This window comes from Lemur catta, chromosome 1, assembly GCF_020740605.2.
Source record: "Lemur catta isolate mLemCat1 chromosome 1, mLemCat1.pri, whole genome shotgun sequence".
NCBI lineage: Eukaryota > Metazoa > Chordata > Mammalia > Primates > Lemuridae > Lemur > Lemur catta.
In genome coordinates, this window is record NC_059128.1 from 86,331,827 (window position 1) to 86,357,646 (window position 25,820).

The 25,820-nt window shown below is 33.0% G+C and overlaps 1 protein-coding gene across 2 annotated transcripts in view; it reads left to right on the forward strand.

Annotated features, from left to right (window-relative positions):
• The window catches only part of UNC13C (unc-13 homolog C), a 533,240-nt gene that overhangs the window by 338,010 nt on the left and 169,410 nt on the right, over positions 1–25,820 (forward strand). For both annotated transcript variants that reach the window (XM_045555386.1, XM_045555388.1), the window contains one exon: positions 6,245–6,378. In XM_045555386.1, the coding sequence (XP_045411342.1) occupies positions 6,245–6,378 (134 nt within the window). The remainder of the gene's footprint in view (positions 1–6,244; positions 6,379–25,820) is intronic.

Here is a 25,820-nt window from a genome sequence, read left to right on the forward strand (position 1 = left end):
CCCATGTTCAATTATGATTTTTCTGTACTACCATGCTGTTACATAATTTGTATATGTAAAGGTCCACATTCAGAATTGTGATATATTATGGTTATATATAGATTATTTAAGCATATACAGTCTATTCAAATTCAAGGAACCATTTAAAGATGTTAAAAACCACTTAGGGTGCCCAAACACTTTGAAATGCTGTTTGGGGAATTAAGATGTCAAGATACCTCTGACTTCTTGAACCTAAAAGGACCCAGTGAAGATTCTTTAAATATATTGCTGTAATGAAAGTGAAATATTCTAATATATGGAAATTCCTAGTTTTGTTTCAAACCTGATTAATTTTTTTTTTTAGTTTTCAATAATTACTCTTAAAACTACTAGTTGCTTGATATTTTTCTTCTCAATGAACAGCAGTATATTAAGTTATTTGAAAAAACCAGTAATATTCTAGTGAATGTTAATATAAAAAGTAATGTTTTATAAAAGGATCTAGCATTGAAGTCTATCAAGAGCTGAGAGGGATACCACATAAATATCCAGTAAAATTTTCCACCTCCTCTTAAAATCGGGGACCTGTGTGTAGTTGAAAATGTGTCAGATGTGAAACACAAGCCTTTGGTTATTGTGACAGAACGTAAAATTTATCAAACCCATGGACTGCTACTGGCATCCAGGAGTAACTATATCACTCTTCTTCCTAAAAAATGATACCTATTTTTACCTGACTTAATTACAAGTTAGTAGTGTACTCTTCCTATGAACATGAAGACATAAGTCCAGATTCCCAGGTCATATTTTCAGTTGTCCTGATTTAGTAGATGTACAACAGATGCTCTAAAATAAACTGTGTATCTGACAAGCAACCTACATGATTTTGATGTAGATGATCCATGGACAAGACTTAGGAAAACACTGGTCAATATCAGTTTTGAATATAATCCCAAACTTCACTCTTCAATATGTTTATTTTACATTGGCTGTATAAGTTATAATTCACATTTTCCCAAGACACTTTTGGTATGAGTTTTTAAATTAACAGATACAATTGTATTTATTTATCATGTACAACTAATGTTTTGAATAATATATACTTTGTGGAATGATTCTATCTAGCTAATTGGTGTATCAATCACCTCACATAGTTATTTTTGTGGTGAAAATAATTTATATCCACTCTCTTAGGATTTTTCAAGAATACAATATATTGTTAACTGTAGGCAATATGTTGTACAATAGATCACTTGAATTTTTTCCTTCTATCTAATTGAAATTTTTATCTTTTGACCAAAAAGTCTCCAGCCTCTCCCCTGATGCCAAATATTCCTTCCCTGGTAACCACTATTCTACTCTCAACTTCTATGACATAGACTATGATATTTATCTTTCTGTGCCTGTATTATTTTACCTAACAATGTCCTCCAGGTTAATCCATCTTGCTGCAAATGGCAGGATTTCCTTTCTTTTTATGGCTGAATAATATTCTACTGTGTATATATACCACATTTTTTGTCCATTCGTCCATTAATGGACACATAGTTGGTTCCATATCTTGTCTATTGTGAATAATGCTACAATTAACATGGGAGTGTAGTTATCTCTTTGTCATATTGATTTCATTTCCTTTGGATATATATACCCAGAAGTGGGATTGATGGATCATATTTAGTTCTATTTTTAATTTTATAAGGAAGATACATAGATACATACTGTTTTCCATAATGGCTGTATTAATTTACATTTTTACCAAAAGTTTGCTTGCAAGGATTCCCTTTCTCCGTATTCTCACTAACACTTGTTATCTCTCTTTTTTTTTTTGATACTAGTCATTCTTACTACACTATCAGGTGTAAGGTGATATCTCATTGTGGTTTTAATTTTCATTTCCCTGATGATAAGTGATATTGAACATTTTTTCGCATATCTTTTGGCCATGTATGTATCATCCTTTGAGAAATGTCTATTCAGGTTCTTTGCCAATTTTTCAATCAGGTTGTTTGTTTTCATGCTATTGGGTTGTTTCAGTTTCCTACATCTTTTAGACATTAATCTCTTATCAAATGTATAGATTGCGAATATTTTCTTCCATTCTGTACATTGTCTCTTCACTCCATTGATTTATTTTTTGTTCAGAGACTTTTTAGTTTGATGTAATTTCATTTGTCTATTTTTGGTTTTATTGCCTGTGCTTTTGAGATCATATCCAAAAAAATCTTTTCGCAGTCTAATGTCATGGATATTTTCCCATAGGTTTTCTTCTAATGGTTTTATAGTTTCTAGTCTTACATTTAAGCCTTTAATCCATTTTGAGTTGATTTTGTGCATAGTGCAAGATAAATGTATAATTTTATTCTGTGTATGGATATCTAGTTTCCCAATATCATTTATTGAAGAGACTGTTCTTTCCCCATTGTGTGTTCATGGCACTTTTATCAAAAATTGGTTTGCTATATATGCATGGGTTTATTTTTGGGTTCTCTTTTCTGTTCTATTGATGTATGTGTCTGCTTTTATGCCAGCACCATGCTGCTTTTGTTTCCATAGCTTTGTAGTATATTTTGAGATCAGGTAGTATAATGCCTCCAGCTTTATTCTTTTTGGTCAAGATTGCCTTGGCTATTCAAGATCTATGGTGGTTCCATATAAATTTTAGGATTATTTTCCCTAAAAAAATATGAAGAATTTCACTGGTATTTTGATAGGGATTTTGTTGAATCACTAGATTGCTTTTCATGGTATAGACATTTTAACAATATTAATCCTTCCAATCCATTGAACATGGAATATTTTTTCCTTTATTTGTATCTTCTTCAATTTCTTTCATCATTGTTTTGTAGTTTTTAGTTTAGATATTTTTCATCTTTTTGGTTAAATTAATTCCTAATTACTTTTTTTGTATCTATTGTAAATGGGATTGATTTCTTGATATCTTTTTCAGATAGTTTCTTATTAGTGTATAGAAATGCTCCTGATTTTTGTATGCTGATTTTGTATCCTGCAACTACCAAATTTATTCTTTTTTTTTTTTTTTGGTCGAGTTTTTAGGGCTTTCTATATAGAAGACCACGTCATCTGCAAATAGGGACAATTTAACTTCTTCCTTTCCCAGTAGGATGCCTTTTATTAATATTTCTTTCTCTTGCCTAAGTGCATTGGCTAGGACTTCTAGTATTATGTTGGATAGAAGTGGTGAAAGTGAGCATTCTTGTCTTGATTCAGATCTTAGGGGTAAAGCTTTCAACTTTTCCCCATCAAGTATGATACTAGCTGTGGGTCTGTCATATATGGCCTATATTGTGTTGATGTACATTCATTCTATACCTAATTTTTTGAGAATTTTTATCATGAGGGATATCAGTCACCATTGTTAGCATTTGGCAGAGACTCAATGCTTCTAAAACCAATGACACAGTTCCCATTTTTCTAACCTATAAACTGCTAGGGCTAAGATTTCCTTATCTCAGAATTATGAGTAGGTAAACAACCAGTTCAGAGTTAGAGGAAGTTACAAATACATTATATAAGAGCTACCTAGTTAATTGTTTAATATTAATCTATCTTGCCACATTTTTATCATATTTTAAAGCTGATTTCTTTTCAAATACTAATACTCACCTCTATCTCATTTTTGTTTTTTGTGCCTTTATATCCACCCTGTCCTATTTTTCAAGTTCTTAGTATCAATAAACCTTGTTTCCAAGACCTTTAATCATTGCTTATGTGCTTTGAACTAAAGCCATCTCACTGTGCACATTGTAGGAGTCACCTATTTGTAAACACTCTTAAATACACAAATTCTGTAAGTTCTGTTCAGAGATACCATAGCTCCCTTGGTCTATTTGAGACCTCAGATCTAGAGCCCTTCACCTAATCTCTGTTTTTGCCTCCACCTCCCATGGTCTAAATATATTTATTAATATATTAATAAAGTGTTACTTAGAAAAATTTAATACTTAAGAAATCAAGTAAATATTATAATACACCTGATTATACCCAATCCTTCTAAGCAGACAGCCTATTATAATACACTCTTAAAGTGGGGGAATCCTGGTTTATGCTACTGTTGTGTGCTGTGTAAAAACTTAATGATTCAACATCCACTTTGCTTTATTCTGCTGCAACTTACAAAATTTGATGGAAAAAAATAGGACCATCAGTAATCCTCTGGTGTCGTGAAAAAGAATGATGGAAATATAATTTGTGACAACTAAGGCTCCTGGGAATTAATGCATATTGAATACTTCTGTCTCTCCTCATTTTCATATCACTCTTTGCTGATGTTGATAAGTGGACATGATGTTAAATATATCATCTATAATCATTTCCTTTCACTTAATCACATTGCTTAAAATATGTAAGTCATGTGATTTGGCTATGTACACATCATAGTGATTGATGACAGTATTCTAATATAGTTGACTGTGACCATAGCTACTTTTATTTATAACCTTCACAACTCACCAGGTTCTTCAGATTTCTAGATACTTTAGAAATGTATCGAGCTTAATATAATGCATAAATAATTACATTGTTGTAACCATAATAAAGCCCTATTCACAAGATAAATAAAAATTTCAATTAAAAATTTAATTTAAATGTTGGCAAAGCTTGATATTTGCAAGCCTGTATTGTTGCCTTTTTCTTCCTAAAGATCCACTAATATACATACTTTGATTTACTTTTATATACCTCTGGAATTGAAGGAGGAAGCTTGTCAAGGAGTTTCAAGTGGTTCTCAGGCATCAGATATACAAGGTTTTTAAGATCCTTTGGAGATGGCTTGTAATTTATTCTGGCTATTTGACGTTATTTTTCAGCCACTAACTTTTCGACCGTTTTAATTTAGCTCTGCCACTTTTAACATCTGTTGCATTTTGAACATAAAGGTAAACCAACAGCTTTTGCCAGCACCCTAGGGAAATACATGTCCTTAAAAGTACTTTATAGTAATCTATGTGTGGAGATCTCTCATAGTAAGTGGATTCACTATGGACTGTCTTTGAACTTAAGTGAGAATAATAATAAGATAACTCATACAAATGAGTTATCCGTGATTCCACATCCTAATCAGCACTGGAAGCTATGCATATACAATTCAGCAAAGAGTGGCTGATCTGGTCACAGCAGAAGACATGACAATTGGATATAGCAATAGATTGGGCCAAATGAAATCTAATACACATTTTACATCAAAGTCTTTATGTTTCCTGAACCACAAATTGAAGTTTTCAGATATTCTGGACATATAAGCTTGTAAATGATTTAGCAAAAGTTGTCAAAGAAGCCATATGTTTCCCACTTATTTGTTTACTTGAATGAAAACTATCTCTGAATGTTTTTTTTTTTTTGCCTAATTTTAAAAAGTACATGTAACAGAAGTGCTCTAAGAAGAATTCCCACCAAAATAAATAACTAGAATAAATTATCTGTTGGGAAGGATTGCATATGTTGAGAATGAAATTTAAATGTGAAACACGAAAGAGTGTTCTTGTACTCTGTTAACCTTAAAGCAAATTTAGATCATCCCATGTCACTTTCTGCTTTCGAGAGGTGAGAGTTGAAGAATTCAAGCCGTGTGGTAAATTGAGAAAGATTCAAAGATAATTTAAATGAAGGGAAAAAGAGAAAAAGGTTGACTTACAAAACTTTAGTTAACTAGATAAATTTGTGGGCAGGATAGGAGAGTTCAAGACCATTAATGTAGCATATGTATATTGTAGAATTTAACTGTGCTGATAGTCTAACCAGGCCACTTTGAGTTCTGCACACCACCTACCAATGTGAATTTTGACAAAATATTTAAGGAGTTAAAAAAAAAACACATAGACACATACATGCACGTACCTTTGTACACATAAACTTTTATATATACAAAATTCAATCTTTATTCTTGGAAGAAGCCTTATTAAAGGAATAACGTCTACAATAATAATTCCTAAGGTCATGAATAGCAATAGTTAGAGGAAGAAGAAACTTCCAGTCTAAAACTAAAAAAAATAAAAATAAAAATAAAAGAGTGATAGAAGTTAAACCAAGGAAGACTGATTAGAAATATAAGCCTGGCTGCTGTAAATTTATCCTATGGGATACCATTCAATGAAGAAAGGAAACCTGAATTTAATAGCTTTGGCTCACGTGATCTAAGAGTGTTTCCATAATCACTTTTCTTTGATCCTCCTGTCTGACAGTGACATCTAACTAAAGTCATCCCATTTAACCTTTTCTTTTGCATGTTGTGTGAACTCGTGAGCAGAGTAAGAGGCAGGACATTCCTCGGGAAGATCAGGGACCAACTACCAAGAATTTGGACTTTTGGCCTCAACTTATTACACTGATGGTCACTATTATTGATGAGGACAAAACTGCCTACACACCTGTCCTGAATCAGTAAGTACACTGCTTTGCAAGTGAATGGATTTTATTCCACTAAACTTAAAAAAATATTTTAAGCATAGCTTATACTCTGATGACAATGATGAATGTTTCCAAAATTAAGCTGTAGAAAACAGAATATTTTTCTATTTTTATCAGTAAATATCACTTCAGTAATACTATGAGTTATTAGTTTGAGCCCCATAGAGTGTGATTCTTTAGATATGGAGTCAAATATTTCCCAAGATTTGATTTTTATGTGATTTAAAAAGTTCCCTCTTTCCTTTGGTTCCATTATTTCAAAAGAATAAATGTGCACATCCTGCAAAACTAAAAAGAATGTTGAAGAGCTAGTGTTAAGTACATTCTATTATGGCTTTTTAATAATAAAGATTTGTCAAAAAATCTTCTTTTAAAATAGTTGTGCATATTGGTTTAACAAATTTAATGCAACATTTAATAGAACAAGTCCATTTTCACAAATTGCAACCTAAAGTTTATGCCTCCAAGACAAGGTAGATGGCTTAAAATTCATGACTGTTCTAGAAGAGTCTGTAAAATCATCATTTTATTAAAATCTCACTAGCTATGAGACCATGGACAAATTATCTAATTTCTCTGCATCTCAGTTTCCTCCCATGTAAAATAAAGACATATTGCTAGTTAATTTCCAAGATCCAATTCAAATTTAATGTTGCACATTTAGGTTTTATTTCACACCTACATGTTGAAGGCCATACAAACAAAATAACAGCAGACTGCCAGCCAGGCACTCACAATCTGGTGAACGAGGAGGGTATCTTGACACGTTGGTAAGATCTAAAATGATGTGGGCAGCAAGGATACCAGAAATAGACAACCCATGAAGTAAAATGATGAAGTCGATTCAGACTCTCTATGGAGAACTGGTTTTATTCCTATTTTCTCTACTGGTCTAGGCAGGGTGAAAGTTTATGTTGAGTCTAATTAAAATTCCAATAACAGAAGATTTCAGTTTAAGTATTTCAGTTTTCCCCCTTTCCTGCCTCTTACCACCCATTTAACCTTTCCCCAATTCCTCCTAATTGTGGAGAAAGTGGTCCTATTTTTGATATGCAACCGCCATAGCATCATTTGCCTTTTCACTTTCTTCTCCTTCCCCCCAAACCTAATCCTTATTCACACCCCCCTTTCTTCCTGATGGCCTTAGTGTCCCCTGATCACCATCCATGCAGACTTTGCTCTTTTATTCTCTTCTGTTATGACTAGGAGATCTTCTCTCCTAATCCATGACAAGTCCTCAACTCATCATGGCTCCTGGGAAGTCCTTCTCAGGTCTCTGACAGCTTTGTGGAATAGATTTGTTTTCCCATTCACTGTTTGGATCTTTCTTGAGGACACAGTGTGTTTCCTGAAGATTGGGAGACCAGCAGCTTTTTTCTAGACTATGTCCTTGGGCTGGGATAGACCATTTGATAAAAGATTATTGAATGAAAACAAACATCTGCTGAGAAATGCAAATTAAGTCATTTGAAGGGATTTTGTTTTAAATCAAAGACATTCATTACTATTGCCAAGTAACTTAAATCAGGCTATGGCCAGTAAAACATACATTATGAAGCCATAGAATAAATGAAAATTTCCCAGATTTATTTTTAATCATGTACTACAAAAAATACACAAAGATTTTCATTGACTTTTGTAATTGTAGTAAAGGAACTAGAGTAAATACATTTAGTTATGGCAAAAATAAATGTAAAATTATGAACTGAATTAAACCTACTAAGTATAAAAATTATCAATGACACATGGAAAGGAGAGGAATGTCTTTGCTTTGCTTTTTTTCTTTAATTTCAGAATATTACAGGAGTATACACGTTTTGGTTACATAATTTGCTTTTGTACAGTTTGAGTCAAAGTTATAAGTGTGCCCTTCACCCAGATAGTGTGCATTGTACCTGTTAGGTGTGAATTCACCCATCTGCTCTTTAAGTTTTTTATGTTTTTTTTTTTTTTTTTAACTTCAGAGTATTACAGGAGCACAGTGCTTTGGTTACATAAATTGCCTTTGCACTACCCGACAAGCATGTCCATCCCCCAGACATCGCAGACCGTATCCATTAGGTGTGAATTTACCCTTCCTCTCCTCCCCCCGTCTCACCTGCCTGACACCCTATGAATGTTACTTCCCATATGTGCACATTGATCAATTAGTGATCAATTAGTTGATCAGTTAGTACCCATTTAATAGTGAGTACATGTGGTGTTTGTTTTTCCATTCTTGTGAAACTTCACTTACTAGGATGGTCTCCAGTTCCATCCAGGCTATTACAAAAGGTATTAGTTCACCATTTTTTTTTTGCAGCTGAGTAGTACTCCATAGCATACATATACCATATTTTGTTAATCCACTCCTGTATTGATGGACACTTGGGTTGTTTCTACATCTTTGCAATTGTGAATTGTGCTGCTATATACATTCGAGTGTAGATGTCTTTTTTATAGAAAATCTTTTCTTCTTTTGGGTAGATGCCTGGTAGTGGTATTGCTGGATCAAATGGTAGTTCTACTTTTAATTCTTTGTGGTATCTCCATACTACTTTCCACAGAGGTTTTACTAGTATGCAGTCCCACCAGCGGTGTATGAATGTTCCTATCTCTCCACATCCACGCCAACATTTGTTGTTTTGGGACTTTTTGATAAAAGTCTTTCTCAGTGGAGTTAAGTGATATCTCATTGTGGTTTTGATTTGCATTTCCATGATGATTAGAGATGTTGATCATTTTTTCATGTTTTTTGGCCATTCTTCTGTCTTCTTTTGAAAAGTTTCTGTTTATGTCCTTTGCCCACTTGTTAATGAGGTTGTTTGATTTTTGCTTGCTGATTTTCCTTAGTTCTGTATATGGATATGTAGCAGGCAAATATTTTCTCCCATTCTGTATGGTGTCTATTCATACTAGCGATAGTTTCTTTGGCTGTGCAGAAGCTTTTTAATTTGATCAGGTCCCATTTATTTATTTTTGTTGATGCTGTGATTACTTATAATTTTGTTTTTAATGTCAGAGTTCAGAGTCACCTTTTGTCTGAAATCTTGGCCCTAAAATACTGAACTTCTCCCTCTGTTTGGAATGTCTGTTTTATGATTGTGTTTGGTCAGATTTTAAGGATGTTCTTAAGCTTTATTGCTTAATGAAGATCATCCAATTTAGTTTCTCAATTGTTTTAAAAAATGCTTTAAGTGAATTCACCTGGAGGTTGAGATGTGGTTGTGGTGGCCATTGTCGCATTTGTATAATTTGGTGAGATTTTTGTTCACATCTATTTCTTTATTTACATAATGTGCCATCACATTTAGGCTTCATTCATTAGTCACCTCCATGGTTACTTAGGCTAGCACAGTGTTTTACAAACCAGTAGAGTCAGGATCACATGTTTGGATTTATAGTTGGATTTGCAGATTCTGAGCCCCATCACAAATCTGTGGAGTCAGAAAACCTGAAGTTGACATAGAAGTCCACAATTCAATACAAGATCACTTGTGTGCCTTATGTACACTAACATTTGAGGACACAGACCAACTTTGAAGGACATGTAAAGTTAAAACAAGTTTGGGTTTTATTTTGCAGGCAATGACAAGTGAATGAATGATTTAAAAATATAGAACATTTTAAAATCTCTTTCAGTGTAATCTAGGATTATTGACACAAAGAATTTATGGAATGAAGTTCTTATCATTATCATGACTTTGAGAAGTCATTGTAATAATTATAGAATATGAACCTTAGGGAAAAATATTTTCTATTTTGTTTACTAGTATATATTCAGGCATATATTTTTGTTGAATGAACAAATACATTAAGGTTAAACTATACATGTAGCCAGTGTCTTTTCTCTCTGTTCTTATGCTGTTGATTCATTAATGGACTGGAGTATTTTCCTTGAGCAATGTTTTCTCAAATTTTAAAATTCTTTTCTATGAAGTAGCTTTCTAGCTTGTAGAAAGTACAATATTTCATTGAAACTGAAAACCATTAAGTGGAGTAGTTTTAGATTTAGGTATAGTTCTCTATTTATTGAGGTATAATTGAATACAATAAAATTGCACATATTTAATGTGTATAATTCTATTAGTTTTGGCATATGTATCTAGCCACAAAACTGTTATTATAATCAAGATAGTTAAGATATCATTCACCCCAGTAAGCTTCCATGTGCCTTTTGCAGTCCATCACATCCTCAAGAAACCACTGATCTGCTTTTGCTACTATAAATTAGTGGAAACTTTATCATTACATGTAAATGTAATCCAATATATGCTCTTTTTTCTGGCTTCTTTCGTTCATTGCAAATATTTTGAGATTAGTCCATGTTATTGTCTGTTTCCTTCTATTTCTGAGCAATATTCCATTGCATGGATATACCACAATATATTTATCCATTTATTTGTTAGTGAAAATTTGAATTTTTTCCAAGGCTATGTTGCTATGAATGTTTGTAAGTTTTTGTATAGACATATTATTTCATTTCTCTTGGATCATGTGGTAAGTATACGTTTAGTATTTCTAAAAACTGTCAAATTCCTCTCCAAAGTGGCTAGACCTTGTCAACACTTGGTATGATTATTATTTTTTTAATTTTAGCAATCCTAACAGGTATATAGTAGTATCTCACTATGGTTTTAATTTGCACTTTCCTGAATCCTAATGAAACTGACCATATTTTTATATGCATATTTGTAATTCATACATCTTTGGTGAAGTTTTTGTTCAAATCCTTTTCCCATTTCCAACTTGGGATGTTTATCTTATTGAGTCATAATAGTACTTTATATATTATAGGTAAATATCTGTCATCAGAAATAAATGCTGCAATGTTTGCTCCTAGTTTGTAATTTTCTTTTCCCTTTTCTTACTAGTGTGTTTTGAACAGCAAAGTTATTGTTTGTTTTTAATTTTGATACAGTAGTCCAATTTATTGATTTTTTATTTTATAGTTTGTACTCTTTTATCCTATTTAAGAAATCTTTGCAATACCCACAGTCAACTTGCAATACCACATTTATTTTCTAGATGACTTACATTGATGTCTATAATTCATTTCAAGCAAATTTTCACATATGATGTGAAAGAGTTTAAGTTTCTTTGGGTTTGTTTGCATATGGTTGTCTAATTTATTCAGCTCTACCTGTTGAAAACATTTTTCATTGAATTGCTCTGGCACCTTTGTCAAAAATCAATTCACTATATATATGAGTCTAATTTTGTTCATTTATCTATATATCTATCCTTATATCAGTATCATACTTCTTGGTTACTATAGTTTTATAGTATACTTTGAAATATTATATTATAAGTATGTCAACTCTCTTTATGTATATACACACACACACACACACACACACACACACACACACATATATATATATATATATATATTTTAAGACAAAGTTAAGAGTTTAAGACTCTGGTGCCCTGGCTAGAGTTCTGTGGCATCAACCTAGCTCACAGCAACCTCAAACTCCTGGGCTTAAGCAATCCTACTGCCTCAGCCTCCTGAGTAGCTGGGATTACAGGCATGCGCCACATGCCTGGCTAATTTTTTCTAAATATATTGTTAGTTGTCCAGATAATTTCTTTCTATTTTTAGTAGAGACAGGGTCTCGCTCTTGCTCAGGCTGGTCTCGAACTCCTGACCTCGAGTGATCCGCCCGCCTCGGCCTCCCAGAGTGCTAGGATTACAGACATGAGCCACTGCACCCAGCCAACTCTCTTTATATTTTTAAAAGTTGTTTGGCTATTCTAACTACTTTGCAATTCCATTTAAATTTTGAATCAGTTTATTGATCTCTACAAGAAAAAATACCTGCTTGACTTTTGATTGAGGTCACATTAAATATATAAATAAATTTGGGAAGAAATAAAAACAAGATAATATTGAATCTTATGATTCATGAAAATGCTATGTATCTCCATTTATTAAAGTCCTTTTTAATTTCTCAAAGTAATATTTGTCATTTTTAGTGAACAAGTTTTGCACATATTTTGCAAATTTGTTTCTAAATATTTTTATTGCCATCAAATATGGTATTTATATTCTAATTTCCAATTGTTTGTTGGTAACATATAGATATACTTTTTAAATATATTCCTTTTATATCTTTAGCCTTTCTAAATTTAGTTCTGTTTTATAGATTCCTTAGGATTATTTAAACACATGATATTCTTGTCTAAAATAAAGATAGCTCTACTCCTTACTCTCCAGTCAGGATGTCTTTTATTTTTCTTGCCTTATTGCTCTGGCTAAAATCTCCAGTACAGTGTTGACTAGGACTGGTAACAGTAGACATCCTTGCCTTATTCTCAGTCTTATGGAGAAAGCATAGAGTCTTTTATCATTAAATATGATGTTAACTGAAATATTTTCATAGAGGAAGTTCTGTTCTATTCCTATTATTCTGAGAGTTTTTATCATGAATGGGTGTTAGATTTTGTCAAATATCCTTTCTACTTATATTAAGGACATCATATAATTTTTCTTTTCAAGTCTATTATTATTGTGAATTGTACTTATTGAATTTTAGTGTTTAAATCAACCTTTCATTCCTGGGATAATTTCCACATGGTCTTGATGTATAATCCTTCCTATATATTATTAGATTTTATTTGATAAAATTTTATTAATGTTTTGTACCTCTGTGTTTATGAAGATATTGGTCTATAGTTTTCTTTTCTTGTAATGTCTTTTTCAAGTTTTTATATCAGTATAATGATGGCTTTATAAAATGAGGAAAAGAATTTCCTCCAGTTTGATTTTCTGTAAGAGTATTCCTAGAATTGGGCTTTTTCTTTCTTGAGTGTTTGGTAGAATTTACCAGAAAAAAATAATTTGGCCTGGAGTTTTCTTTGTAGAAAGTTTTTAAACTAAAAATTCAATTTCTTTATTAGATGTAGGGTTATCTAGGTTACCTGTTAGGACTTGTTTAAGTTTTTTAGTTTCGTCTTTCAAGGAATTTTTCCATGTAATCTAAGTGGTCAGATTTTTTGTCATATAGTTGCTCCTGCCATTGTTTTATTATTCTTTTAATGTCTATTAAATCTGAAGTGTTTTTTTTCTCTCTCCTAAATATTAATATTTTGGGTTTTTCTTTTTCCCATCCAACTGGCTGAACATTTATGAATTTTATGGGTCTTTAAAAAGAAGCAGCTTTTGGTTTTATTAAACTTCTGAATTGTTTTTGGTTTTAAATTAAATCGATTTCTTCTCATTCCTTTGTTACTGCTTTTCTCCTATTAATGGAGATAACTGTTAAGTGTCTATAGTAGTGATCCAGTGAGATGATATGAGAGCCTTGTATAAGATGATAGAGAGTTAAGGTCAAATTTGTGATGTATTTAAGGAGATAAATCAAAAGACCTTTTTGACTAACTGCATTAAGTGAGGTGTTAAGGAAGAAAGTAGAGACAATGGAAATGCTATATTTATAGGGGCAGTATTAATTGAGATAAGAAATACAGGTACAAGTGTCAATTTAAGGAAGTACATAGTGACTTATATTTGAATATATAGAGAGTTGGTTACCTGTGTGACTTCCAAGTATTATATGTAGTAGGCAATTGCATACTTAGACATGAAAGTCCTTTAGACTGACATCAATTAAATACAGAATGTAGGGAAGGTTTACTACAAATGCCTAAAAGTAAGACATCTCAATTATTTTTAAATATGCATAAAATTTTACTCTCATTTTATTTAAACTATTATTAGTTTACATTACTTTGCTTTTGTAGTGCTAACCAAAATACAAGCAAAATATAAGTTTCAGCCATTCTGTTATTCTATTTGTTTGCATGCATTGTATTATTAATATTATATGCAATTTCTTTTAGATTTCTCCAAAAGTATACATATAGTTAAATCTCAATTTATTTTCTCTCTGCATTAAAAGAATATAGCAGAGAATATCACAAAACGTTGAGTAGAAAATGGACCAATTGAAAAAATTGTCTATTCCATTTGCAAAGATAAAATATGCTTTTATTTTTCACCTCAAGGCTATGTGATGAGCCAGAATGTTATTTTCAAATTGTGTGTTTTAAAAGATAGTACATTTCATTTACCGCAATACAGAAGATTGGGTTTAAGCTACTTTGATCAGGGATTTGCATCTTGTTATTTCTGTTTTGGAAATAATTGTGTTCAAAGTACTAAAGGTATTGATTTCTTTGCTTATGCTATGGATTCCCTAAATTATTTTTGCATTTAAGAAATTGTTATGAAAGTGTTCATCCCACTGAAAAGTACAAAGACTATACAATAGAGTCTCATGTTCACCGCTCAAATTCAACAATTATCAAAATTTAGTCATATTTTCATCTATACTCTTTTTATTTTGCTAAATTGTATTAAACAATTCTTGGACATCATGTCATTTCATCCCTCTATACTTGAGTATTTATCTGTAAAAATCATGGCTAATTTTTTGCACATCACAATGCTGTATCACAACTAATAACATTGACAGTAATGCCTTGGTATTGTGTAATCCCTACTTCTTAATTAAATGCTCCTGATTTCCTTAAAAATGCCTTTTTACATTGCTTTGTTTCAATCAGGATCCAAAAAATGTGTAGACAATACATATGGTTATTATATGTCATAAGTCTCTTTCATTCAGTTCAGCCCTCTCTCTTTTCTTTTATTCGTGTCATTGAATTAAAGAAGCTCCATTCATTGTCCCTTAGGATACCCCTCTTTCTAGATTATTCTATTTGCCTCCTTGAGGTATTATTTAACTCTTACCTCCATATTCAATACTCTCCTAGTCTGGAGGGTAACTTTCAGTTTCATTTCCTTTTTTTTTTTTAGAGCACAGGTGGTTCTGTGTACTTCATACTACATCACATTAGGTGGCACGTTAAGTCTGGCTGTTCTCCTGTGGTGATGCTAAGATTGATCAGTGCTGACAGCTTGATCCCTTCATTAAAAAGTTCCTTCATTAGCCTTTCCTCTAATGGTTTCATTTATTTATGATCATTTCAGAATTCATTATTTCATTAAGGACTGCAAAATAGTGGTTTTATAATGTTGTCATTCCTTCAACACTTGTTAGTTAGACTTGTTTGTGAAGAAGAAACTTTCCTTCATTAACTAGGGTTACTTACTTGGCTGCCCTGATACACAGTAAGTATAGGAAAAATAGGGTAAATACTTAATTCTTTCTTTTAACCTAAAATATTTTATCTCATTCTTTTCTTTCTTGCTTTGTTTACTTTTATTATTTTTTAACAGTTTCATTTTAATTTAGTAAATATGTATTGAACATTTAATATATGTCAGGTACTATGCAAAGTTGGAGTCATAAAGATTTATTAATAATTGAGAAAAAAGATACGTACAAAAGTAATCATGGGTCTGAAATTAATCATTGTGCCTGCCACATTCACAAGTCATTCTGAGATTAAACTTCTCCTCCTATAGACCCTTATTGAGGCAACCTAATGAGACGAATTTTCCACAATAAGAAAAATTAGATTCACTCTCTGGAACTTGGCTGTGAAATTCTGAAAATCTGACAGTTGACAGGGAAAACAGACATTGAAAGTCTACAAGTTTTGATACAGCTGTAGTAGGTGATCCAAAATTAAGAATACATTAAAGTATAAACAGAGCTAGGAGATAAACAGAGTTGAAAGAGAAGAAGGTAGTTGACAATGAAAAGAGATGCTTGGAAGAAAAATCAGAAATGAGAGTAGCAGAGTCATGGTACTGGCAGACTTCTTGAGTGAAGATCTCCACCTGTGGTCACTTACTGCACTCCCCAGAGCTTCAACTCTGAAAGTAGTGGAAGCCTAGCTCCACTGGCTGCTAAACCAATTCAGGTTTTCTTGGGTTCTAGGGCAATATGGCAACACAATTTCATGTTGTTTCTCCATTACCCAAAATATCTTTACAAAAATTACCTTTTGAGTGTGGTGGGGTGCTAAGGAATGGGGATCTGTGAAAGCACTCACCTCCCCCACTGGAAAACTGCCATATTGGGTAGGGATGTGGCATTTGGAGAGAAATAGCCTAGCTCAGGTTTCCTTGGTAACCAAATACCTGGGGAACTCAGGCTGAACAGGAGCTGTGACCCCTCCCCCACTCATTACAATAGGTAGTGAAGCTTGAGCCAAGAAATTCACAAGTGGTTGCTTCTCTCCAGGGAGAGAGTGCCCCTGGGTAAGGTCCATGCAGATAGATAGAGCTTCCCGCTGCTCTCCTTTTGGGGACTTGTGGTGGAACAGAGGTGCACAATCGGGGAACTCTCTGCCAGCCAGCATTTTACGGAAACACACTAGTGGGTCAGACCCATGGATTTGGGGGAAGTATGAGAGCTGGAGTCAGGTGGTTAGGGAACTCACATGGACTGATCTGACAGGAATGTGCTGTGGAGTTCCAGCACTGGAGCATTTAGGCTTTTCCCTTGGGAACAGCCTTCCCGGTTTGGAGAGCTTGCCCTGAACCTCATACCAGTGGTTCCCCTTAGTGGCTAGAAAAGCAACTTCTGAGCTCCAGAGAGGCTTTACAAAGCCTTTTAGGCTCTTGCAATCCAGCCACAATCTGCTTTGCTCCTCCTCTGACTTCAGTGGAGCAAAGATCAAGAAACCTCCTGGGAGCTACAGGGTCCCTCCTAAAGCTTGGGGAATTCATGTGCTCCACATGGGGCACCAGAGTTTACCATGGACACAAAAGAACATCTTAGCAGGTGGCTCTTCCACATAAACATCAACCAACGACAGAGGGAACAACTCTATAGCTCAGCATAGTGCCTTCCAAGTCAAACAAACATTTGACTCCCAAGTACCACCTGCCATCTCAGAGATTAATCTGGGGGACCAAGCCCAATTCACACTGCTGGGAGGAGATGAAGACAGCAGGTCAGAGGCAACCCAAGAGATTCAACAAACCTGCTTGAACACCCCATAAGCAACTCAGGACCAGTACTTCTCTCCCTGCCACAGTCAGTACTCCCAGATCTTGATTGAGAGGCCAGATAAAAATGAATCAATGAAAGGCCTCCAGAAATATGAGGAATCAGAGCGAAAGGACCCCCCCAAAGGAAAACAATAACTCCTTACAAATGGATACCAACCAAAACAAAGATATTGAAATGACTGCTAAAGAATTCCAAATATGGATTACAAGGAAGCTCAATGAAATACAAGAGAAAATGGAAATCCAAGACAAAGAAACCACAGAAACAATGCATGAAATGAATGAAAAATTCACTAAAGAAATCAAATTATTAAAAAAAACAAATAGAACATCTGGAAATGTATAATGCATTAAAGGAAATACAAAGCACAGAGGAAAGTTTTAAAAACTTTCAGGCAGAATAAAGAATCTCAGAGCTTGAAGACAACACCTTTGAATTAAACAAACCAATCAAAGATGTAGAGAAATAAGAGGAATGAATAAAGCCTAAAAAATATGATATTATGTAAACAGGCCTAACATAAGAATTAGAGGCATCCCTGAGGGTGAAGAAGAAAACACACAAGGATTGGAAAACCTATCTGAAGGAAAAATTGAGGGACACTTCCCTCACTTAAAAAATTTCTGCACAGCAAAGAAAACAATCAGTAGAGTGAATAGACAACCTGCAGAATGGAAGAAAATATTTGTATGTTATACTTCTAATAAAGGGCTAATAGCAAGAATCTACAAAGAATTCAAGCAAATCATCAAGAAAAAATCAAACAACCCCATTAAAAGTGGGCAAAAGACATGAATAGAAGCTTTTCAAAAGAAGATAAACTAATGGCCAATAAATATGTGAAAAAATGCTCAGTATCTCCAATTATCAGGGAAATGCAAATTGAAACTACAGTGAGAAGTCAGCTAACTTCAGTGAGAATGGCTTTTATCAAAAAGTTTCAAAACAACAGATACTGGCATGGATGTGGAGAGAAAGGAACACTTGTACACTGTCGATGGGGCTGCAATCTAGTACAGCCTCTATGGAAAATAGTGTGGAGATTCGTCAAAGAACTAAAAGTAGACCTTCCATTCTAGTAGGGGATCCAGCAATCGCACCACTGGGTATTTCACCAAAGGAAAAAAAAGCCATTTTATCAAAAATATACTTGAATGATTATTGCAGCACAGTTCACAGTTGCATAGATGTGGAATCAACCCAAGAGCCCATCAACTCATAAATGGATTAATAAAATGTAGTATATGTGTACCATGGTGTACTACTCAGCCATTAAGAAAATGAATTAATAACTTTTGTAACAAACTGGATGGAACTGGAGACCATTCTTGTAAGTGAAGTATCACAAGAATGGAAAAACAAACACCATATGTACTCACTATAAAATTGGATCTAATTGATCAGCACTTACGTGCACATATGGAAGTAAAACTCAGTGGTAATCAAACAGGTGGGAGTGGGGAGGAAGGGATGGGTGAAATCATACCCAATGGGTACAATGTGTAATATCTTGGTGATGGGCACACTTATAACTTTGAATTAAACTGTACAAAAGCAATTCCTGTAACCAAAACATTTGTACCCCCATAATATTCTGAAATTTGAAAAAAACTGGGAGATAAAACTAACTCAGAGAAACATTATCAGGAGATCTCCTTTGAGGAGATAACGTATGGGAAGCACCCAGCCTAGTGTCCGCATTAAGTAGGTGCTCTGCAATGGTGATTTCCATCTCTACTGCCTCTGGCTCTCTGCTCTGCATGGTAAGCATGAGGACTTATTTTTTTTTCTTTTTTTTTTTTTCTTTTTGACATCTTTAATCTGAAATTACTGGAGAAACTTGAGAAACAGTTATCTTTTTTTAATCTTTTTAATTTTTAACTTTCAGAATATGGAGGTACAAGAGTTATCTGAATTCAGCACATTGTGCTGATTATTTGACGCAGCCACACTACACAAGTTATTTAGGCTCTCTCTGGCCATCTTAACCTCCTTTGCCACCTCTAGGTAGCATTTTCATTGTCTTTACAAAGTGGTGATTTCAATAATTAACCTAGATCTATCTCCAATTTTATATTTCATATTTAAATTAAATATATACTTAAAGGTTTGAGTTCATTAAAATAATGCCTTAGATTATAAATGAAATAAAGGATAAAAGGGCAATTGACTTTAAATGGCATTGATTATCTACTCATTTTATGGTCTAAGAGAACCTAAGTACAAAAGGAAAAATTATCACCACAGGAAGTATTCAGTTAGATGAATATACACTCCAAATGCTTAAGCTGATATCACCCTTAACTGCGATGTTATAATTATGTTTTAGTTTCTCCATAATATACCTTTAATTTGTAAGTCTAGTTTATAATTTACTAGTGGAGTCCTCTTAATCGAATTCATTCTTGGCTGTTCTCTATATTCATAATATTGGCAGGTCATTGCACTATGACTTGTTAAAAATGTTAAAATGAAGAACATATTAACGAAAGCTTAATATTTTTATAATGTGAAAAGAGCACAGCAAATTAACTGTCTCTTGAGTTCTAGCTATGATAAGGAAGTTTCAGTTTCATACAGGCAATAAGAGAACCATTGCTTACTTATTTGTAACATGAACACACTTTTTCTTCAAAGATAAATATTGCATATCCAAATAATACTTCACATTTAATGAATTCTAATTTCATCTATTGTGACTAATGAATCAGTATTATCAAATTTGGCAGTGGCAGATTATGTTTTCCTTATTTCACTAAGAAATTTGCAAGATAATAAATTGGATTATTAAATTGTGTCTGAAGATTCAAGGTTTAAAGCATTTATGCTTTGTATTGATTGCTGTAAATTAAAAACAGGAGACATTCACATAATGGTGGAATGGATCAGTTATTTCATTAAACCTCTGCTTTATAAATGATATATTAAGTTAAGCTATGACTGCAATAAAAATGAAGAAGAGGTGGAGTTACACACTAGAGAATTTAATTAGTGTACAGGAAAACCTCACAAATTCAGATTAGTATCAGAAGAGCCAATTTAAATATATACATATATGATGAAATATGAATATTTAATGTTCCATACCTATGTATACTAGTTTTAACTTCAGTGTATATATAATTCCAGTAAGGTTAGAAAATGGTTGCAGAAAGTTAAAAGCTCTTTCAGTCCTCCTTCTATCTTGGTTTGGAATTTATTTGTAATTAGCATTTGAATTATTAGTGTATAGTTCAGGATTGCTGAAGTTTAGAAAACCATTTACTTCTGTGAATATATACAAAAGTTTCCTCTACAATCAAGGTTATTGCTATTAATTTTATTAACAATTTTTCCCATGGAGACTAAAAACCAGAAAATACAAATATAAATTTCCATTCAGTTTCTGTGATGATTTTTCTCACATTAGAAATCAATGGAGGGGGATGGGATCAAAAAAAAAAGAAGAAAGAAAAAAAAAGAAATCAATGGAATCTAAATAATATGTTTTCCTGTATGTCTCTTTTATAGTTAGAATTTCATTATCATCAACAGCAAACATTTATTAAGTGTTCACTCTGTGCCAGTGACTATGCAAAGTATTTACATATAAAATCTCATTTAATCCTTACAACAACCTAGAAAAAGTCCCAAGTTACACAATTACCATCGTCTCCATTTGACAGATGAGGAAATTGAGTTTTAAAGAGATTATTCCCTGCTCCACTAGGTAAGTTAGTTAATAGCATAGGGGAAATCAAATCTCTGTCTTTTGGATTGCATTGAGGTTTAACCACTGCGTTATAATACTGTGTATTATGCAGAGGAAATAGCCAAAACTGTTAAATTTTAGAAAATAAGACTCTAGCAAGTATACAGATGGTAGAGACTTCTTAGCTAGCCCACAGAAAGGGCAGAAGTAGTCAACTGTGGAGTGTGTTGTAAGAAAACAACTCTTCTTTTGAAATAATGATTTGGTACTGGGAATACAGCATTATAAAAAGCATATAAAATTTGGTGCCAAAGTGAGAGTATATATTTACAAATTAATGAAGGAAATTTGGACACAATGCAAAAAACACTATTATAAAAATGCGATTATTTTGTACCCCCTTAAAAATGGAAACTGAAATCTAGCCAATAGTTAATAATTACTCAGAAATTGATAAAATCTATGTTATGAGAAAAATGGGGTATCTCTTGTCTCACTCTAAGCATTGATTTTCTTCTTTTATTTGTTGCATTTTGCTCATAACTTTGAAATTTTCTCCCCATTTTTCACAAGAGAGGAAAAAGTAAAGAAATTGTTTTGGAAACTATTAGCTTTGCAAATGTCACCAGCTTATATTCTGGCTGTTGAAATTGTTTAAATTATGTGGAAAGGAAAAATTATATATATGCATGTATATATTTTATGTTAATAATATCAATAGAGATATAATTAATTATATAATAAAATGTTATAACAATATAATTAAATATTTAAATAAAATATAATTATATAAATAAATAATATATAAATATTAATACAATAGATAATAGTATATAATTAATATATAATTATAAATAAATATAAATATATAAATTATTCATATCATTATATAAATTTATATAATTGTATAAATAATAAGTTGATATATAATTACGTAAATATTTATATTTATATCAAAATAATATAATTGATATATAATGATATATGTTGATATATTGAAATATGATATATAATCTAATATTAATTATTAATAACATTATAAATAATGCACAGAGAGAGAAAGACTGTGTAAATGCAATTAATATTATTTGGTAGTGAAGGGATGCTAGGTGAGAGAAGTGTAGGGGAGGAAATATATCTTTTCTTTCCAACCTCTGTGTTCTCAGTTGGGGCCCCTGTAATAAAACACAGATTAACAAGAGAAAAGCATACAAATTTATTTTATACAAGTTTACTGGGACCTGGGCACTTTCATTAGGAAATAAAGATCTGAAGAAGTAGTTAAACCTGAGAGTTTTTTGGCTGGGTTTGATGAAGAGTGGAGAGACTTGGAGACGTGTGATGCTCCTTTCCTCTGGGTACAGGAATAATAGCTCCTCTCACACGAGGGTCTCACCACCTGCTTCAGAGGAAGGTCAGAAAATCCTTCCTAGGTTTTATGACTTGCTTCAGGGGTAAGTTAGAAAGTCCTTCCTGCACATGCCATTTCTCAAATTCATTCAGCTTAAAATATTCACTATGCCAAGGTGTCATATTTTGGAGTAACATGTCCTGAACCCCATCACAAGAAAAGTTTCTTAATGCTATAGAAAACTGGTTAAAGAGAAAAGATATTCCTATTTTTTCATCAGTTCTGAACTATAAAGCAAATGTCAATAAAACCATGCCAGTTTAGTTAAATCCTGTCCAGGTTAAAATTATAGGATTTACATAGTACAGAAGCACCAATACTGTCACTAATTCTTAATAAGTGAGCTATGACCCAGTTTATGGTCACTGTGCACTTTCCTTTGCCTTTTTCATTCACAGCTATTTAATCATTGCTAATTCTACCTTGAATACAACAAAGATTTTAGAGGGAGGTGATACTTGGGCTATGCTTTGAAGAAAGAGAGAGTAGTTATCACGTAGAAATTGAGGAGGAGAGAGAAGAGGAAAGGGGAAAATGATCAGAAGATATGGGACATCAGACATGGAGAAATAAGTAGTCTAGGTGGCTAGAGCACAGTGAGTGTCATGAATGGAAACTTTTATGTGCTAATGACACATGTGCTAATGACAAATGTGTGACAAGCAATTGATGATTTTAAAGCAGTGTTTTGAAATATTATGGTCTGTGCTTGTAAAAGGTAAATTAGGTAGATAGAGGATGTGTTAGAAGAGGAAGAAATGGAGGCAAAAAGATAAAATAATGCAATTCTTAAGGCAAGTGAGGAAAAAGACTTGAATTAGTGATGTGAAAGCAGGAATGGGGAAGAGATAGACGGATTCCATGAGTATGCCAGAGTTATGAATCCAGAGGACAGTGAAAAGGAGGAGAAGCTGCAGGTTATGGCAGAGGTTGACAACTACAGTAGGTATCTAGATTCATGAGCGAAATAGTGATGTCTTTTATTGGACTAGGACATATGAGTCAGAGTCAGAGAACTACTTCCAAATGCATCAAAAAACCATAGAGATGTAGCAGAGTAAAATAAAAATACAGGCTTCAGAAGCACTTGTCTAACTATTAAGTAAATAAGGAAACTTTGCATTCTTTTTTATCTATCATGAGGCATCTATGATATCCATAGGTAATAGAGAGCACAGCCAAAGTTGAAACCCGCATATTATAATATACTATCATGGAGCAAAAATTTTCCTAAAACAGGTCAGAATGACATCTTAGACCCCAAATATTGTTTTCCATATAGAAGTAGACCTTAGCAAGAAATAGATCTTGAAATTTAAATTTTGTGACGGACTATTACATAAAATATAATGCCCATAATTTGAACTGTAAATATTTTAAGGGAAAACCAATAGACTAATACAAAAAAAGAAAGAAAATATTAGCTGTGAAAACATTTTCAGTGCTTGGGAATTTTTTTTATTTTTGTAAAAAAAAAAAAGAAAAACAAATATGGTCAAAAACCACAGGCTCTGTTTGTGATTCTGTCAGTGACTTGTTTCATGTTTTAGTACACATTTCTTAATCTCTAATGTTCCTGAGTCTAATAAGAGTATTAGCTAAGTGAGGTGGCTCACTCCTATAATCCCAGCTACTCAAGAGCTGAGGCAGGAGGACTGCTTGAGCCCAGGAATTCGAGACTGCAGTGACTATGAATCGCACCAGCCTGGGTGACAGAGTGAGACCTGTCTCTAAAGAGGTAGATAGGTAGGTAGGTAGGTAGGTAGGTAGGTAGGTAGATAGATAGAGTCTTATCAAAGTTACCTTTACATACATTTCCTGTAGGTATCAAAAAAAAAAAAAACCCTCACTTAATATTTGCTACTTCTTTTTTGGAGAAATCTCAAAATTCAAATAGTGACCACCAATTCCTCATTTGTAAAATGAGATTAATAACAGCTGAATAGTAGTTTTGTGAGAAATAAATGAATTTTATTTATTGTTTAAAAGAACTTATGTAGTAAAGCTCCCATTGATTTTACTTCAAAATAGAGTTTTTTCAAAATTTTAATTATATTCAGCTTCAGAGGACTGTATGAAGTGGGAAATAAAAGTTCTAATGTTTATGTATCATTTTATGTACAAAATCAACAAAGAGCAAAAATATGACTCCTTCAGCAAAGCCTTATAAATTTTTAGTAATTTGGTGTGTTTTCTTCCACCTAATATTTTCTGCATGTATAAGCATAGAAATTCATTTAATGTTTATTTTTATATTGTTTTTTAATAAAATAGGGAAGCATATCATATATGCTAATCTCTAAGTTGCTTTGTTCACCTAGCACTGCTTGAAAGACATCTTTTCACGTCAGTCCAAGCAGATCTGCCCTATCCATTTTAGTAGCTGCATATTATTCTGTGATATCACAGTATATAACATCAGTATGATACAGCCAGTAAGGGGGACACTTGCTTGGGGTGCAGAGCAAAGACGGGGGTGGGGCAACACAGGGATTGCTATAGCATAACAACTGGAGGCCTATACAGACTCATCAGATAACTACAAGGAAATCAGGTTCCAAAAAAGCCTGAATTTTCATCATTTTTTTAATGCTTTCCAGTCTGTTAAATAAAAACATTTCGCTGTTATTTTAATTGAAATTTCTTTGAGTATTAGTGTGAGCATCTTGAGGCTTTTGTGTTCTTTTCTTTTTAAATTGCCCATTCATCTCAGTCATTTTTTTCTTTTATTTGTTTCCTTATAGATTTGTAACAGTTCTTTTCATATTAATAATATTATTCCTTTGCCCTTTATATAAATTGTGTATTTTTTTCTAGTGTGTTGTTTTTATTTTAAATGATGGTTTGATTTTGGTTTGGGTTTTGCTATGTTGAAGATCTAACAGTTGTGATGAGAACGCTTAAACCACAGTTTTTCAAGACTAAAAATCAAACTTGACAGTGCTCATGTAACTGAGAAAACCCTTAGACTACATCTTATTTTTAGATTCTGTGTTGTGAAGTTATCTGATTGAGGCTTCTACATTAGAGAAAAAAAATAGTCTAGAAGTCACGTTGAGAGTCTTTTCTTGTGGTAATCGCAACTATTAACTGGACAGGACAGTCTTTCTCTCCCACCAGTGACTCTTCAAAAGTATACAGAAGTATACAGAAATCTTTCTTTCTTCAACTAACTTCTGTGAGTGACCTCACCAGCATATTATTCTGCATCTAATATGTTCCTTTTAATTGTAAAACTATGTTTCTGAAGCCATAACAATGCAAGAGTAGAAAATAGATTAGAAAAACAGCCCCCTAGCATATCTTTGGCTCTTTTTGCTAGTGCTGTTTGATCTAGCCTCTCAGTAGCCCCTCAGCTACAGCTGACATTCTTCATTCTCCCTTTACATAAAGGGAGACT